General features: G+C 49.3%; 2 protein-coding genes across 2 annotated transcripts; one reads left to right on the top strand and one right to left on the bottom strand.

Annotated features, from left to right (window-relative positions):
• Positions 1 to 1,057: 1,057 nt before the first annotated feature.
• On the top strand, positions 1,058 to 6,273 carry Fndc8 (fibronectin type III domain containing 8). The gene is made up of 4 exons (XM_051181471.1): positions 1,058 to 1,345; positions 3,941 to 4,310; positions 5,020 to 5,256; positions 5,804 to 6,273. Exons 1-4 carry the CDS (start codon positions 1,134 to 1,136, stop codon positions 5,954 to 5,956), a joined length of 972 nt encoding a protein of 323 aa, XP_051037428.1. The 5' UTR covers positions 1,058 to 1,133; the 3' UTR covers positions 5,957 to 6,273.
• A 1,125-nt stretch (positions 6,274 to 7,398) lies between these two features.
• On the bottom strand, positions 7,399 to 16,586 carry Nle1 (notchless homolog 1). The gene is made up of 14 exons (XM_051181467.1): positions 16,542 to 16,586; positions 15,254 to 15,390; positions 15,038 to 15,206; positions 13,810 to 14,027; positions 12,878 to 12,957; positions 12,084 to 12,160; positions 11,858 to 11,955; positions 11,365 to 11,557; positions 10,768 to 10,903; positions 10,597 to 10,643; positions 9,780 to 9,982; positions 8,325 to 8,484; positions 8,166 to 8,236; positions 7,399 to 7,676 (listed from the first exon to the last, which is right to left on the bottom strand). The coding sequence occupies exons 1-14, from the start codon at positions 16,584 to 16,586 to the stop codon at positions 7,664 to 7,666; spliced, it is 1,647 nt and encodes a 548-aa protein (XP_051037424.1). The 3' UTR covers positions 7,399 to 7,663.
• Positions 16,587 to 17,314: the final 728 nt, after the last annotated feature.

Raw genomic sequence — 17,314 nt, 5'->3', positions numbered from 1 at the left:
GAGTTACAGATAGTTGTAAGCCACCTTGTAGGTACTGTGTTATGAACCCTGGTCCTCTAGAACATCCAGTGCTCCTAACTGCTAAGCCATTTCTCTAGCCCCATATTTTCTGAAGGTTTTTTATTTCTCGATACATGATTTATCTGTGCATCCATGGTTGGGCACCTCCTGAGTGTTGGGAATAAAGATGTATACCACCACCAGACATTTCCCAAAGATTTTAATGGGAGTAAATGCCTGAGTATTTGGAGCATATAAAACATAGCTTACTATTTTGAAATGTCCTTTACCACATCCAGTGGAAGAAATAAAGCAGTTTCACAAACCTATGAACGAGGTTCTGTTTTTCTTTGTATCTTGTAGTTGAAGGAATTGGGGTTCAGTAAGACATTTATTCTGAGTTACACAGCTAGTAGGCACAGAATTGAATCTCAAGTCCACATCCAACTGCAAAGCCAGTGTTACTGGACTTGCTCTCTCCCCTCCCCGGAAGTTGTGGGTGCACTTTCTACCTTGGGCTCTCTCTATGTAGAGAAGTCTGGCCCGTTTTGAGAAATATTTCCCCATGTTCAATACTGTGTCTTTTTTCAGGGTATTTGGAATTCTAGCACTAAAGTCAGCTTCTCTGTGAGCTGCAACCCACAGGAATCTTTCACTGTGCCTGTGCTACTGGCCACACTGAGATTTCCAGCTTAGATGTCAGAACAGAGAGCCTTAGCATCAGTAGGCAAAGCCATCCTCTTTAAAGGCTTTGTGGCTCAGCCCAGGTGGTGTTTTTCTGTCACTAGCCTGCTCCTCCTTCCGGGACAGCTTTAAAGGGCACAGGAGACAGAGCAGCTGTGGCCACAAATGTGCCTAGAAAGGGCCGTGTATGCTGGAAGGAGCCATGAAGTCTGTTTCTTGGCTCTACCCCACTGCTGACACAGGCTTTTGGTCTGTCTGGCTGCACAGCAAACCTCACATCAAGGGGAGACTGGCCCCTAATTGTTACACCTTGTGATGATTGTGAAGTCAGCTCATTGGACACCCATCCCACCCAAACTAAGGGTGGGACTTTTGCCTCAGTTTCTCTCTGCTCTCTGCCAGTTGGTTGTCCTGCACGGTGGTGAAGGCTCTGGTCCCACCCACACCAGATGGCAACAGAGGTGCTCTGTAAAGTGGGGGATGGGGAGGAGGCTGTACAGAAGAAGAAGAAACCCCTCAATGTTATAAATGTGGTTGACCAACTGCCGAAGCCCTGTCCAAACCCCAAGTTTATGAACCGGTCCATGGCTACCAAAGGCCTCCCGCTTTCCTCAAAACACAGCTTGGTCAACTGCTTAAAGGAAGACACCACCAATGCCATGTAAGATACAATTCTGGGTCCTCCTTCCAAAGGCTGGGGAAGCTGTGCAGCCCACATTGGGGGCCCTCAGGGAAGAGCAAGACAGCAGGTTCCCCACATGCCCTGCACCCCATATCTGTTCTGAGCGCATGCAGGCTGCCATCTCTAGGAGACCTTTCTGGATTGGTTACATACGGTGCTCCCTTGTTCTGCTAGGTGCTCACCACCAGCACTCTGACCCATCCCAGACTTTCCCCCTTAATTTCTCCCACTGGATTGTCCTTGCCTACCATCCAGCTGAGACCCACTGGCCCTCTTAGTAAGTAGAGGGTTTCCTCTACTTCATGCCACTAAATTCTTTTCCTCTCAGTGATAAATAGAACCTTGTGTTAAGTTGGTAATGCAAAGCTGGGAAGCATAGTCCCTGCCTGCAAAGAACACCAGGTCTACTGTGAGTGTTGTTGGTTGTGGGGGACCAGGCAGTAAAGAGGGTTGGTACAGCACAGCCTGGTAAATGCTATCACAGAGCACCATGAGAAACCAGAGGGGATTTCAGAGGGCTTAGTATAGCTTGGGACAAAGTGAAAGGGAGACCTCCTAGAGAAGGTGATGACTGAGGGAACAGTACACAGTTTCAATCATGGTGACTCATGAACGGGCCCTGGGCTTAGTTTAATGTTATGCTGTCACCATCTTGAGCCACCACATAAGCGCTGGCAATGAACTCAGGTCCTCTACAAGAGCAACCAGTGCTCTTAACCACTGAGCCATCTCTCCAGCTCCAGTCTTGAAATCCTTCATAATAATTTCTCATAAAAAAGTTCCCTACTTTAGTTTTCACTGGGATCCACAGACCATATCCTGGTTTAGAGAGAGGTATGCATTCATCATCAGGGGTCACCATTAGCTAGCATGGCCTGCCTAAAATGACCATTGTTTGTAGGAAACCTCATGATTTATTGGGGGGGGGGGTTATCTAAGGCAAGGAGTCCTGAGTCCAAATCCAAGTTCTACCCCTTAGGTATATGGTCTCAGCCAAGTTCCCAGGCTAACACCCATCCTCAGGGCTGCTGTAGAAGTCAGGAAAGAGGTGTGTACAGCAAGCAGCCTTCTAGGACCCTTTTGCACCAGCATTTCCAGTAGGGAACTCTGTTTTGTTGTTGTCTGTTTGAGACAGAGTTTCTCTGTGTAGCTTTGGCTGTCCTGGAACTCACTCTGTAGAACAGGCTGGCCTCGAACTCATGAGACTCACCTGGCTCTGCCTTCTGAGTGCTGGGTTAAAAGGTGTGTGCATCCTGACACTTCAGCCTACAAATACAGAACTTAAAGAAAAACAACATCTGCCCCAAATGTCCTTCAAGGACTAGTGTTGGGATGAGGGCTGGATGTTCCTGACCAATCCAGATTTATCAGGAGGTTGGTGGGTTAGAGCCCAGAGAGGGAGTTTCATATGGCCCAGGAAGCAAACAGCAGGTGGAATCTGAACCACCAGACTAATTTAGATTGGGTCCTCTTTACGGGCCAGGAAATCTTAGCTGGTAGAAACCAGAATGGTAATAATGATTAGACAGAGAATCAGAAGTCCCAGAGCACATCACAGGGGAAGGGTCAGTCTGTGATGTTTACTTTGAGTTGCATGTACCGATGGGTCAAAGCTGTTGTTTTTAAGGATTTGAAAGCTATTCTTTTTGGACTGGTGCATTTCATCAGCAAGACAATGCAGAGTCATCATTTTCTTTCTAATAGCAAAGAACAGCAACAATACACACATCCATCCAGGGACTAGAGAGATGGTTCAGTACTTCATTGCATTGGCTGGTCTTCCCAGCATCCACATGAAGTCACAACTATCTGTAGCTGTAGTTCCAGAGAACCAGTGCCATCTGTCTTCTACATACATGCATGTGGTATCATCAACACACATAAAAATAAGTTAAAAGTAACAAATATTCATGTCACAAAAGAGCATGAGATAGACAAAATGGCTGAAGCCTCTGCTACATGTATCAGCACAGACCAATCAAAACACAACACAGAGCAAAACCCAAGTTTTGGATAGGCATGTGCTGGATGATGCCGCTTATTTACACATAGTCTAAAGACATGTAAAGTAATATGTCTTGCCTTGGATATATATATATATATATGCAGCAAGCCTACGACGACGACAACACATAGTGAATAACATACCAGATGATATGTGGTGGAAGAGAAGCATTCAGGGGTTTTAGTAATGTCAATATGCCTTAATTTCTGAAGTTGGATGAGAACAAATAAAAGTGTAATATATTACTCTTGGTAACATAAGAATGGGGGATGTCTTAGTTACTTTAAGCTTATAGAAGAAAGCATTTAACTGTGGGCTTGCTTACAGTTTCAGTAATCCTGAGTGCTAGGATTACATGTTTGTGCCACTACACCCAGGAGAACAAGAGCATCCCTCCAATATACATGTTACACATAATATAGACTATTAGTTTTACCTGTAGTGTGTTCCAAGCTACTCCACAGTTGGTTATGCTGGTAAAGTGAACCCCTAAGCCATGTGTCCAGGGTTCCTCAGGCTGGATGGATTGGGATATCCTTCATCTGATATCCATATCCTTCCCACTCCAGGAAGCAGATGCCAGTGGAAGATTCGGAATTCAGCTCAGATGACACTAGTATGTCCCCCAGATCATCCACTCTGTTGAACCCCGTCAAACTGGCCGTGACTCAGCCCAACAGCAGCTTCTTTGCAGGGATGCTGGAGGGTGAGCTAAACAAACTCAGTTTATCGTCACTATCCAAGAACACAGAAAAAGAGAATCTGGCCATCTGTCCCCTCTCACCTAAGGGCCATATGGCCCCCAGAAGCCTGTTGGACCTTGACAACCCTGCACTGGACACAGACACCTCCTCAACACGCTCTGAGTCTTCTGTGGTCATGGATGTGCCAGATGCCCCCTTCATCTGTGAACACACTGTTGGCGATTCCACAGCTGTGGTATGTTTTTCTCTTGGCAAGGCTTACCGTGTGGGGGTGTGTGGGGAGCTTGAAGGCCTCACCACTGCATTCGGACTTCAAGTTAATGGTTTAGGGAAGGAGGACAGTGGTGTCTATGGAGCTTTAGTGCAAGGTGAAATGAGCTCACTGCTTCCCTGCTCAATGCAGAGGAGACTTAGAGTTTCTCAGGGGTTCAGAGAGAAAGCTTACTTCCAGCTGAGCAATGGCTGGAACTGGAAAGTGTAGAAGTGAGTAGCAGCCTCAGTGTGTCACAGCTTCTAACCACGGACTACGGACTGTCATGCTCCTACAGGCCACTTTGTCAATATCTAGACTACCAGGCTCCATTCCTATAGGGTTTGAAGGAGGTCTGCTAATGTTCGTTGTTTAAATAATTCCAGGCAATGGAAACAATATGGTTAAGTCTCAGCTGTTGAGTCAGGCTTCTAGTCTGTCGTTTAGTTGCTGTGTGACACTCTCTGCAGGTGGAAAAGATGGTTTCCATAGGTGGCTTTCAGCTGACCTGACCATTTAGTAGGTCTGTGGGATAAAGAGCGCCCTCTGGTGGAGCTCCTCCCTTTCCCGGGGCTGCTGGGCATGTGCTGGTTGCACTTTCTTCCAGGCCTGGAACAGGAATGGAAGTGCCACTGTGACCTATCCCTGAGGGCCAGGCCAGACCTGAGGAGGCCTGGGCTCTCTCTTCCCCTAGATTTCCTGGACTTACACTGTGGGCAAGCAGCAGGTCAGTTTCTACCAGGTCCTGCTGCAGGAGTCAACCAAGCAGAGTGACAAGGAGATGCCCAAGATCAAGAACCGCCCTTGGATCTTCAACAAGATCCTGGGTACCACCGTCAAGCTGATGGAGCTGAAGCCGAACACGAGTTACTGCCTCACTGTCCGTGCGGCCAACACAGCCGGGGTGGGGAAGTGGTGCAAACCCTACAAAGTAAGTCCTGGCAGCAGAAAGGCCCAGAGCGAGGGAGAGAAGTCCGACCCAGACAGTTAAGGTGTCAAAGGATAGAACCATGGGCTCAGATAGCTCAGAAAGTACAAGCGGGAGACCAAAGAGAAGGCTGGACAACCCCTCCTCACCTTCCACCCCCATGTCCTTGCTTGCTTATGCCTGGGCCCACAAGCATTAATTCCAGATTGCTGTCTTCTGGCAGGTTTAGGGGTTAAGTTATTCAGGGCCCATTAGAAATGCAAACTGATAATTGTAGTACTATTGCCACAGGGTCCATTTCCAAAGACATGAATTCTCATATACCTCAATTCTATTAAATGTGAACGGACCAGGAATTGAGGAGAAAAACGGGAAGAGACCAAAAGGAACAGCTCGCAGGTTGTCAGGGGCCTAGAGTAGAGAGAATCCCACAATGACTGTGTTGCATGAGACTAAGGTGTCATTTAGCAGCAAGAGGGTGATGGAGATGCGTGTGAAGAGCCAGACTCTGGCCTGGGAGGGCATCCTGAGGGTGCTTGTTTTATTTCAGTTTGCAACTGTACCTACTGACTTCAACAGCTTTCCTGAGAACAATCCCATCCAGGTCACTGTGCAGCGCAAACAACCCCAGAGGAAAACCGTGTCCATGGCAATGGAGGAGATGCGGAGGCTGGAGGATCTGGAATACCTATATCCATATTAGGCGTGGGTCGAGGTTATACCTTGCCCACTGTCAGCCTTGGCCCTGGGTCCTCAGGAACCATAACTGTGAGATGTACTGTACCACTAAGCACCAAGCCAAAGAACCCGCTAGTTACCCTGTCAGCTAAGGACCTGGGGCAGACGCACTAGAACCTCACCCTTGGGTCTGGGTCAAGGATAGACATGAGCCCCATTCACCTAGAGACACCTTAGGCTGGGCCAGGCTCAGCCACTACCCAACAGCTGGTAGGCACCCTCCTTCCTCCCTGACCTGGGCTGGTTCCAGGTCCCTCATTAAAGAACTGAAGGCCCATCTAATACCCTGAAAGTCTGCTTCCTGTTGCTATAAACCTGAGCTGAGCCACAATACTGACCTCTTGTCAGAACCAACAATCTAACAGGAGAACAAGGACAGGCTGACATTCAAGACTAAGATCCTAGCTTTGGCACAAACAGGTCACTGTCTCCTGATGCCATTCAGGCATAGGCTCAGGGTCACTGTGACACAGAAGTGACTGACACCAAACACAGGTGGTTCCCTGTGCCTCTCCTGCAGTCCTTTTTTGTTTAAAAAAAAAAAAAAAAAGTATGTATAGTGTTGTGCCTGCATGTACACCTGCAGGCCAGAAGAGGGCACCAGATCTCATTAAGGATGGTTGTGAGCCACCATGGGGTTGCTGGGAATTGAACTCAGGACGTCTGGAAGAGCACCCAGTGCTCTTAAGAGCTGAGCCATTTTTCCAGCCTTCTGCAAACCTATTCTTATGTGTGAGGGGAAGCTGATTGATATACAAAACTCTAAAAGCCCCAAATGGAGGTGGGAAGCATACGGATCCAGTATCAGGCAGATGCAGAAATCCCTCCACAGATGACTGGAGACTGTGAACAGGCAGTGCCGAGTCCCCCAGCTCATGATTTACTGCAAGAGAAAATGAAGGCAGGTTCTTGCAGCGCAAAGGTCTCAGTCAAGGCCTGAAATACTGGGATACCCTTCATTCCTTCAAGGTGCTCAGAGAGCCTAGTTCCTTATCATACCATGCCCACATCAGCTAGTGTCCCACACCACTGCCCCCCTTCTAGGTGAGTCCTCTGGGATGGTCCTGGCCTTCTCTAGCCTGAGGGCCTAGCACAGTGCTAGGGATGTGGCAGGGCCTCAGGCAGAATGCCAGGAGAGGCAGTGGCTAGACCGTTTCCTAATGCTGGAGTCCATGTCTCTAGATGTGAGTAATTTTAGTTGGCGCAAACAGGTGCATGGCCAGTGTGACCATAGATAGCACAGCCTTAGCCTTTCTTATGGCTACCATCACACTGTTCTCTTGCTTGCTGTGAAGTGGCAGGATGGGAAGCTAGGGTGCATGGGCTGCTGTCATACAGTGCAAGGGAGAGGTCAGATGGACCTGCTCAGGGTCCTCAACTGATCATGGGGGTTCTAGGACAAGAAGCTGCAACACAAACACAAAATTTATTTGGCCACACAGCCGAGGGTGTGGGCCTGCACAGTTGACACTTGGAAAAAGGACATGGAAACCAGAGGCCTGGCTTTTCCCACTGCTGTTAGTACCAGCCAGAAGTGACCATGGCTTAGCTCCAGGTTGTAACTTCGATGACTGTCACATGTAGATCACCGTCCTCGGCAGATGGCCACCTGCATTCTTTGGTCTCTGGCAGAGGCTGAGTCCAGGCAAAGGTCAGGAAGCTGTAGAATTCTTCACCTTCTCCATCTGTGGGAGTCACGGGAGGGATTTATGCTATCTACAGCCCTGTAGAGAGCTTGGCACCTGCTCTAGCTCTTCACGCACACGCGCGTGCGCACAAGCATACACGCATACACACACACACACACACACCTCTCTCCTTCCCTGTGATCCTGCAGTGCCCACCACCAATCATCAAGTTGCTGCTGCCACAAGCAGAATGCTTTAGGTGTCAGTGTTCTCTGTGACCCTCCTGTCTAGAGAGGTGCTGTTCCTGTCTAGGATTTGAACCCAGGGCCCAAGTGCAAAGCCTGATATCCTAATGGGGAACCTACTGCTGCACTGTGGAGACCTGCAGGTTCCCCCAAGCTATAACCCGTAGCTCTGCCCCCCATGGAGAATCAGGCCCCCCATGCTCTCCCTCCAGAGCACAAAGATACCCCCTCTGAATTCCATGCCATGGCAAAGCAGAGGCCAGGAGAACCGAACACCGGTTTTTACCACACCCCCACTCACATCCGGAGGCACTTGTCTTTCCCACCGCTTGCTACTCTCTGGCCATCTGGACTCCAGTCGACAGCATATACCTAAATGGAGGAAGAGGTTGGACAGTGCAGTGGTAAGGCTAAGAGCCAGGGCGAGGGCTAATCCCAGCCCCCATGGGGTCAACCATACCTCATCAGCATGGCCAGGCAGGTCAGTGGCCAGTTTCTGGGCCTTCACATCCCACACCTTCAGTGTGCTGTCACTACTGCCACTGACCAGCAGCCGGCTGTCTGCTGACCAGGCAATCTGGTACACAGCAGCCACGTGGCCACGAAGGGAAGCCAAGTACCTGAGTCAGGGGAAGCCAGCAACAGATTATTAGATCTTCAACAGGTTCTCTATACTCACAACAGTGGTTCTTTACCTTGGCAACCTGTTAGCATTGCCTGGGCCCACGCTAGACCATTTTAATCATCACTGGCCATTACTACTGTGTAAAACTTCTTTTGCTAAGTTGCTCTGAGGCACCCTCCTGCTGAGCCTCCAGACTCGTGCAACTCTGCACGTCTGAACCCAATGTGCCACCTGCTTAGCCCATCTGCCTGGTGTCCTCCAACACAATAGGTGCCAGCTGACAGGTGGTACGGAGAAACAGTGGGCCAGGCCCAGCTGGAGCTTTCAAGTTAATAGCATCTAGCTGTGATGTCTGGATAAGCCATTAGGCCTGGGACTAAGTTTCCTGGCCTTTTTTCTTTTGATTTTTCGAGACAGTTTCTGTGGAACTCACTCTGTAGACCAGGCTATCCTTAAACTCACAGAGATCCACCTGTCTCTGCCACCTGAGTGCTGGGATTAAAGGCAGGTAATTCCTGGTTTCCTAAAGGAACTGAATTATCATTTCAAAGAACTGTATGAAAATACACAATGACGGAAATTCCTTCTCTGCTCCCATACACACGCTTTTCCAACCCAATAATTGCTGGTGCACCACAACCCCCTCTCAGACTTTAGCTGATCTTATAAAATGCAGACTCTGATTCATAAGATCTGGAGTCCTCATTTGCATTTTTAAAGATCTATTTATTTTATGTATAAGAGTGTTCTATCTGCGTGGCAGAAGAGGGTACCATATCTCATTTTTAACTTTTAAAAGAGATGCATTTTTATTTCTAAGTAACTACATGACTGGAGGTCAGAGACATAGGGTCCTTCTGGAGCTGGACAGAGGTGGCTGGCTGTGAGCCTCACAATGTGGGTGCTGGGGATTAAACCTGGGTTCTCTGCAAGAGCAGTACACGCTCTTAGCTGCTGAGCCACTCTCTAGACTCCTACCTACATTTTGCATTTCTGTCAAGAAATGCTGGTGCCACTGGGGTGTGGGCAACACAAGAGGAACAACACAGACCTAGCTACTGCTTACCCTTTTGAGGGTTGCTGCTGCATCCCTGGCCCTGTGGCTGGCCTGCCCTAACATTTAGTGCTGGTCCTAAAGATTCCATCTTACTAATCCAAGTTCATAGGTGTCAGAGAGAGGCGTGGGCTGAGGAAATCAGACTCCACCAACGCTACAAAGAAGTAAGTGGTTACACCGAGCTCATGCTATTCCACACTGCTACGAGGGACAGCCCCCATCCCTGTACTCACTTGCCCGTCCTGCCATCCCACAGCTTGATGGATTTGTCAAAGGAGGCACTGGCCACCATTCGGGAATCAGGAGAGAAGAGCACCTGGTTGATGAGGGCCTGGTGTCCCGTCATCCGTGCGAGGGGCTTCTTGTCTTCTCCTGGGGACCACAGGAATAAGGTGAAGTCGTCTGAGCCAGATACCAGCCTCTCTGGGCCTTGGCCCTGGGCAAGAAAGCACACCATGTTGGATGCAGTATGATACTAGCTATTCACACAGCGACAGAACCAGGGAAATGAGGCCTGGAAGGGACACAAGCCCACATGAAACTACAGGTTAGCCCATAAGGAGAAGGAATTCCATACATTGGTGGAAGGAGTCCTAAGATACAAACCAATGTACAGAATGGTGCTAAAAGGGGATGCCTTTTGTAACTCTTTCCTCATACTCTCTGTGCATACTGAGTACATGAACTGCCATACTGTTAACACTGGATGCTTCCAGAAGGGATGCGTGACTGTGTGAAAGATAAGATGTTTCATTATCTTTTTGTATCTATTAAACCTTAGATCATGTAAATGTGTCCTTTAAACAACAAGGAAATATAAATAAGATAATAAAGGTTAAATGAGGCCCAACTTTTTAAGATCTGAAGATAGTAAGGAACGATGACCGAGAACAACTTTTTGGGATATGAACCATGAGCTGGGGTGCTAGAAGGAAGAAGCCCAAGTGATTAATTCCAGGACAGCAGGGCTATATAGAAAAATCCTGTCTGGAACGCACTCTCTATCCCCCAAAAAGTCCTGAGCTGGGGTTGCATGCTGGTGGTACATACCCGCACAAGGTTGTATCGGCTTGATGCTTTCTCCTTCAGCTCCTTCACTGTCCAGGTACCCAAGTGTGGGGGGGAGGGAGAGGGAGAGAACAAGACTGGTTAGACATCTGCCCATTAGGCTGAAGAACTGGCTCCTTCCCAGGCAGCCTTCTCCCCTCCCCTCTCACTCACAGGACCCCTTTAGGTCTTGGGCATTCACTGTGGCTTCAGCAGGCTCAAAGGCTCCTGTGCGCAGGGCATAGTCTGTGCTAAGTGCCATGGTGTTCACCCAGTGGCCATGACCTTGAAGAGTCCGGCACAGCACACCCTAGGGCAGAAGGAGACAGGTCAGACATACACAGATACACACCCTAGAGTCAGGCAGAGAGATCATATACCACCATGGGATGGACAACATGGGACTAGATCAGAAACCTAGGAATTCATCACTCATGCATGGTTGCCTCAGTCAAACCACACCTGCCTGAGGCTCAAGCTCCTCTTCGTTTAAGAAGCCAGAGTATTGGCCTGTTTCTGGGCAGAGAAGTACATCAGGATAAAAGGGTTTACTTAGGCAAATGTGTTTGAGATGTGGTAGGTGGCACACAACTAACTCTACAACCTCCCAGAATCCCCACAACACTGCAGCACTAACTACTGAGCTGCTGTTCCAGAAGCACTGGCTGGACTCATAATTCTGGAAACACCAGACCCATTGATACCAGGTTTGTGACTGGCACCAGCAACCATGACTCATGAGACCAGCTTCTGAATCCCACCAGCCCTTACATCATGGGCCCTCCAGACTTTGATGGTGCGGTCCTGGGAAGCAGAGTATAAGAGCCCGTCCCCTCCCCAGCGGAGGCAGGTGACGGACTGCGTGTGCCCCGTGAGGATGCGTTCACAGCGGCCTGCAGTTGTGTCCCAGACTCGAACGCTGCCATCTTTGGAGCTGCTGGCCACATAACGGCACTCGGGGTTCCTGGTGAAAGGGGAAAATGCAACCTCAGGTCTGACGCAGCAGTGCCTGGTCATAGCCTGTCTCATGCCTGACTCAGAGGCTGAGGATAATTTCTTGACAGCTTTCTGATTGCATAGCAGGGCTGTGCTCAGATCCATGGTGAACAGCCACCTCCAAGCAGCGGGGGTGTGGCCATGGAAGGCCAAGCAAGCTGTCACTGACATCTGGATGTTTCTCTCACTCTCTTCAGAAAATGTCTCTGTAGCGAGCAAGGGAAGGGGGCAGCTTATATCCCGGTTCATGTCTCGGCCTGTCACTTACATGTGAAGGGGCTCCCAGCTCAGGCCTGTGATCCATTTGCTGTGGCCAGTCAGGGTCCTGCCCACCTGCATCCCTGTGCTTGGGTCCCACAGGAGAATCTGAAAGGCAGAAGCTCATAAAATGACTTTCTATACCCGCCCCAATAAACATCTCCCAGGTACACCCCCAACACACCCTTCAAGATCCCAGAGGCCATTCTCTGCTCATTCATCCAGATGTCTCCTACCTGGCCATTCTTGCAGCCCGAGGCCAGTTTCTTGCCATCTGGGGACCAGGATATGCTAAGGACCCAGTGCCGGTGTCCTATAAAAAGTGGGGGAGGGAGACAGAGCTCCATTCATCTTTATCACTAGCCTAGCAGTGCCTAGCAGTGTATGACACACTGAAAACCGTTAGCCAACTGTCAAATGAACTGAACTAAAGGAGAGGCGAGGGAGAAAAACACAACCCAAGAGCTACAGCTGTGCAGCTTACTGTGGGTAGCATGGCCACTTTCTTTAAGTCCGTACTTGACATATAGGACAGGGTGTTTCTATACTCACTGTCCCTTCTTATACCAGCTCTAGGATGAAAAGCAAGAGTCACCCTTATTCTCCAGATGCAAAAACTAAAGTTTAGATAGGGACTAATACCCAGCAATGGACTCCTCTATGTGGTCCCCAGACCAGCAGCAGAACCTAGAACTTCTTAGAAATGCACTCAGGCCCCACCCTCGAGCTGCAGAAAGAAATGCTCTGGGGAATGTGGAGTGTGGGTGGTGTCTAGCATCTTGTAGTTCAATAAGCCCTCCAGGTGATTCTGATCTATGCTAAAGTCTGAAAACCCTTGTTGACTTCAAGTCAGGAAGTCTCATGCTAGCAATGGTTCAGCCCCTCCCTCCACACCACACTGGTCCAGTAGCTGCTTGTTTCTAAGGAAAAGGATGCCAGTGGGTTGGATTCTTCTGAGTCCTACCAGAAGCTACAGAGCCAGCCACTTGGCATGCATTAAGACCCCTGAAATGGCTAAATGCCCACTGACCTTTGCACGTGAAATGCGGTGTCTCAGTGCTGAGATCCCAGAAGCGCACAGTGGTGTCTCCAGAACCACTGGCCAGGTACCTGGGGAAGAGAGGCCGCTTGACTGCTGCAGTGGTGGGCCCCACCCTGAGACACTGCACATGAGCATTCCTGCTGCCTAGCCAACCATCTTCTGGGAACAGACTCTCCTCCCCTGAGAAGGACAAACAGGACACTGATGCCACCTAGAAAGGCCCCAGGAGACCACCACTTCTCACTTCCTCCGACAGGAACAGCTACAGTTATAAGCAGGGTTTGATTGTTTTCTTTTTCTTTTTTTGAGACAGGATTTTTCTGTGCAGCCCTGGCTGTCCTGGAACTCACTCTGTAGACCACCTGCCTCTGCCTCCTGGTGCTGGGATCAAAGATGTGCACTACCACCCCAAGTGCTGGGATTGAAGGCCACCACACCCAGGTCAACTGTTCACATTCTTGGGAGTGTTGTGAAAAGAAACGATTCACTTCCACAGAGAAGTAACAGATGCAGAAATCTGACTTGTTTTAAGTAACACAACTTGGAAAGAAAGGGGTAGTTCAAATCTCCAGAGATCAAAGATGGGCTTTTTCCAGGCAGGAATCCTTAGCCTTTGTGGACCAAACCATAATAAAATCTCCCCCCCCCACCCCCACAAGACAGGGTTTCTCTGTATTATTTTGGAGCCTGTACTGGAACTTGCTCTGTAGACCAGGCTGGCTTCCACCTGCCTCTGCCTCCCGAGTGCTGGGATTAAAGGTGTAAGCCACCAATGCCTGGCTGAAAATCTCTTACTTTCAATTTGAGTCTAGACCTCAAGTCTATGGCAGGCAGCCTAAGACCCACAGCTTGGGAGGGCTCTCTCTACCCCACTCAGAGGCTACCTCTCCACATCCCAGTGATTCTGCTGATGTCCTTACTTTCCTGTAGGGCTGAAGGCCACAGAAATCACTGCTTCGCTGTGACCCTCCAATGAGCTGGTGCACCGCGTCACAGCACGGACTCTGAAGATAGCCTGGGGCTGGTAGATGATGTCTATGATTTTCTCTGTCTCCACAGACTGGGACTCCAGCGTCTTCCCCAGGGAGGACACAATCTCAGCATCGTGTACATAGAAAGCAAGGGGTAAGGGCTCCTCCTGAGGGCAAGAAAAATGGAGTAAAGAGCAACTTGGCCATAGAAGGATGAGCCCCTGCCCTGGGGAAAGCCAGCTTGCCAGGAGCTGTGGCAGGATGAGGCTGTCTTCTTCCGGCCACCATGCTTGGGATACCTTCACTATTCCCCACCATGCATGACCTTCGAGTGATCGATGATCACTCGAAGAATTTTGGAATCCTTTATTTGCATCTCAGAACACAGGGAAGTAAACATTAATATCCCCATTTGGTGGATTAAAAAGATGCTTAGTGCAAATAAGCAATGAGCTCATAGCCCTAACCTTAACTACTAATTTAGGTTCTTGGCATTTTTAAGTCCATACACAGCATCGCATATGGTTTTGGAAATTACTAACACTATGCTGCACCTGTAAAACGAATGGTTAAAGGGATGGTTAAAAAACACGGACCATAGGCTGAAGAGATGGCTCAGAGGTTAAAAGCACTGGCTACACTTGTAGAGGACCAGGGTTCAATTCCCAGCACCCACCCACATGGCAGCTTACAGCTGTCTGTAGCTCCTGTTCCAGGGGATTTGACAGCTTCACTCCAATGCACACAAAAGTTAATTATTAAATAAACAAAAGAAACACATACCACGATAAGAGGGTGGGGGTCCACTAGCTGCATCTGTAAGTAAGCCTCCAATTCCTCCCCAACACAGGGCAACACCAGTAACACGGGCAGAAAGGTTAAGAGGACAGATTTTGAATCTGGTCAGACCGATCTGGTTTCCGATGCTCAACAACTACTGCGTACCAGCAGGAGAATAATCAGGCTGGGCTTCTTTGTATAATGGGGATACTTATGTTGGGCTGTGACAAGGAGTCACGGAAATACTACATCCGATGAATTCAAAACACAGCCTGTCCGCAGGTGGGTCGGCGTGGAGAACCTTTTTCCAGGAACCGATCCACGCCAACTACTGTAGGTGAGCAGTACTGGGAGGGGGGGTCCCCGAAACAGCGAGGCCTCGCCTCGGTGTGCTCACCTGGGCCAGTAGCGCGTTGCACACGAGCTGCAGCTTGTCCGGTGTGATGTCCACAGGCACGTCGAAGGGGGAGCCCAGCAGCTGGCCGCCCTCATCCTGGAACTGCACGAGCAGCCGCTGCACGTCGTCCACCGCCGCGTCGTCCTGCACAAAAAAGCCGGGAAGCGGTCAGTCCCCACTCCGCCTCCCTCGGGCCTGGGGACCCCAAGCGGAGACCCGACGTCCCCGCCCTGTGCACGTACACCCAGTGCTACAGCGTCCGCCATCCTGCGTCCCCACGTGGAGGAGAAGCGAGGCGGAGGGATGGAGCCTAGGCGTTCGTGTAGCGGAGCAGCTGCCGGCCACAGTGCCCTCTGGTGTTCGGAGGAGAGAGTCAGGCTGGAGTGCAAGTGAAATCACAAGAAGGACTCCTCTTCTCCATTGCTTGCAGACTGCGGTCTTTCACACTGTTCACTGCAGCGACTCTTGTCAACTTTAGCAGACCACGGAAGCTAAAACGCAAAGAAGCTAATTGATTTGCCAGTCTAGTTCATAGAAGCCGGGGTCCAGGCAGCAGCCTCTTTTCTCTTGGGGTGGAAATCCAAACCAGCAAACTATTGGACTGAGGCAGAAACTTTGTTTATTGCTTGATTTGTGGTTTTTATTAATTTATTTACTTTAGAGATAGGCTTTGGGTGTGTAGCTCCGTGATCCTCTTGCCTGTGCCTCTCAGGATGCTGGGATTACAGGATGGGTGCTTTCAAGGGGTGGCCCCCTCCTCTATTTGTCCTTTTGTATAGGCAGCTTGTTCTGTCTGGAGCTATTGAGTCTCCACCCCCCTCGTGCTTAAGTCGAAAGAATACAGAGCTTCTAAGAAAGTAATAAAAGTTGAAGGAAGCCAGAAAGATAGAGGCCCTAGCAGATGGAGTTACTAGAGGAAAAAAAAATCTCCAAAGTACACATCCGGTCCCTCTATTCTCCTCCTCTTTACCTCCGCCTTGTCTGGACACATACAGAAAAGAAGCCGTATACATCCAGAAGATGGCTGTCTGTAAGCAGGGGAGGGCAGCCTCATCAGAAGCCTCCTTGCTAGCACCTTGACCTTGTACTCTCAACTCCAGAGCTGTGAGAAAGTACGTCTTCACCTGGGTATTCTGTTGTGACCCAGGTAGGAACCAATTCAGTGTTAATGTCTTGCCTTAAATACATTCATTCATGCACACGTTCATTCATCTGACAAAATGAATTGAGCAGGTATTCTCTGACAGATAGTGTTCTAGGAACGTGGCATAGGTTCACTCAATTGTCCTTTACTTAAGGAAGTCTTTCCTAGGACATTGTCTTTCTTGTTTTGTGTTTTCCAAGCATTCTGGCACTCCTCATTATCAGTCATGTCCCCTGGTGTATAGGAGACACAGAAGACATATTTGTGGAATGAATTAATCAGGACTTGAATGAAGGATCCCTTGGTTCAAAAGCTACAGAGCCAAAGCTGTGCTAGCAGTGAGATCCTCTGTCACCTTACCTCATTGTCCAGGCCACAAACCAGGGCGGGAGCTTGGGATCCCATGAGAGCATGGAATCCACCTACCCACCCACCCACCCATTTACCATTTAAAAAAAAAAAATGTGTGTTAAGATGGACATGGTGACACACAGCTCTGATTCTAGCTGTACAGATGACAAATTGCTTAAGTCTAGGAGTCCGAAGCCAGCTTGGAAAACAAGGTGAGAGAAACAAACAAACAAGCTCAGGTGTTAGGGCTTGGGCCGTCACATAGCTGCGGATCCACCTTCTAAAATCACAGCCCTACTGGCAGCAGCTATTGTCCTGCCCCCGTTTGTGGCTTTTCTTCAGTATCTTTCAGGTGTGGCTTCTGTGTGTGTGGCGGGGGGGAGTCCAAGACAGAGTTTCTCTGCATAGCCCTGGCTCTTCTGGAACTCACTCTGTAAACCAGACTGGCCTTGAGCTCAGAGATGCACCTACCTCTTCCTCTCGAGTACAAGTACTGGGATTAAAGGCGTGTGCCACCACTGCCTGACTTCGGGTGTGTTTTGAATATATAGGAGGTAAGGGGAGAATAAAGTTAAATAGAGCAAAGCATAAGAATGAAGATACCATCCATCTAGCCACCCATCCATTCATTCGTTGTCCATTCATTCATTTAGAAAACACACCCAGGCTTGGCGGTGGTGGCACATAACTTTAATCTCAGCACTTGGGTGGCAGAGACAGGCAGTCTCTGTGAGTTTAAGGCCAGCCTGGTCTACAAAGCAAGTTTCAGGACAGGCTCCAAG

Source organism: Phodopus roborovskii, unplaced genomic scaffold (assembly GCF_943737965.1).
Source record: "Phodopus roborovskii unplaced genomic scaffold, PHOROB, whole genome shotgun sequence".
Lineage (NCBI taxonomy): Eukaryota > Metazoa > Chordata > Mammalia > Rodentia > Cricetidae > Phodopus > Phodopus roborovskii.
This window is presented reverse-complemented; position numbering and strand designations above follow the sequence as displayed.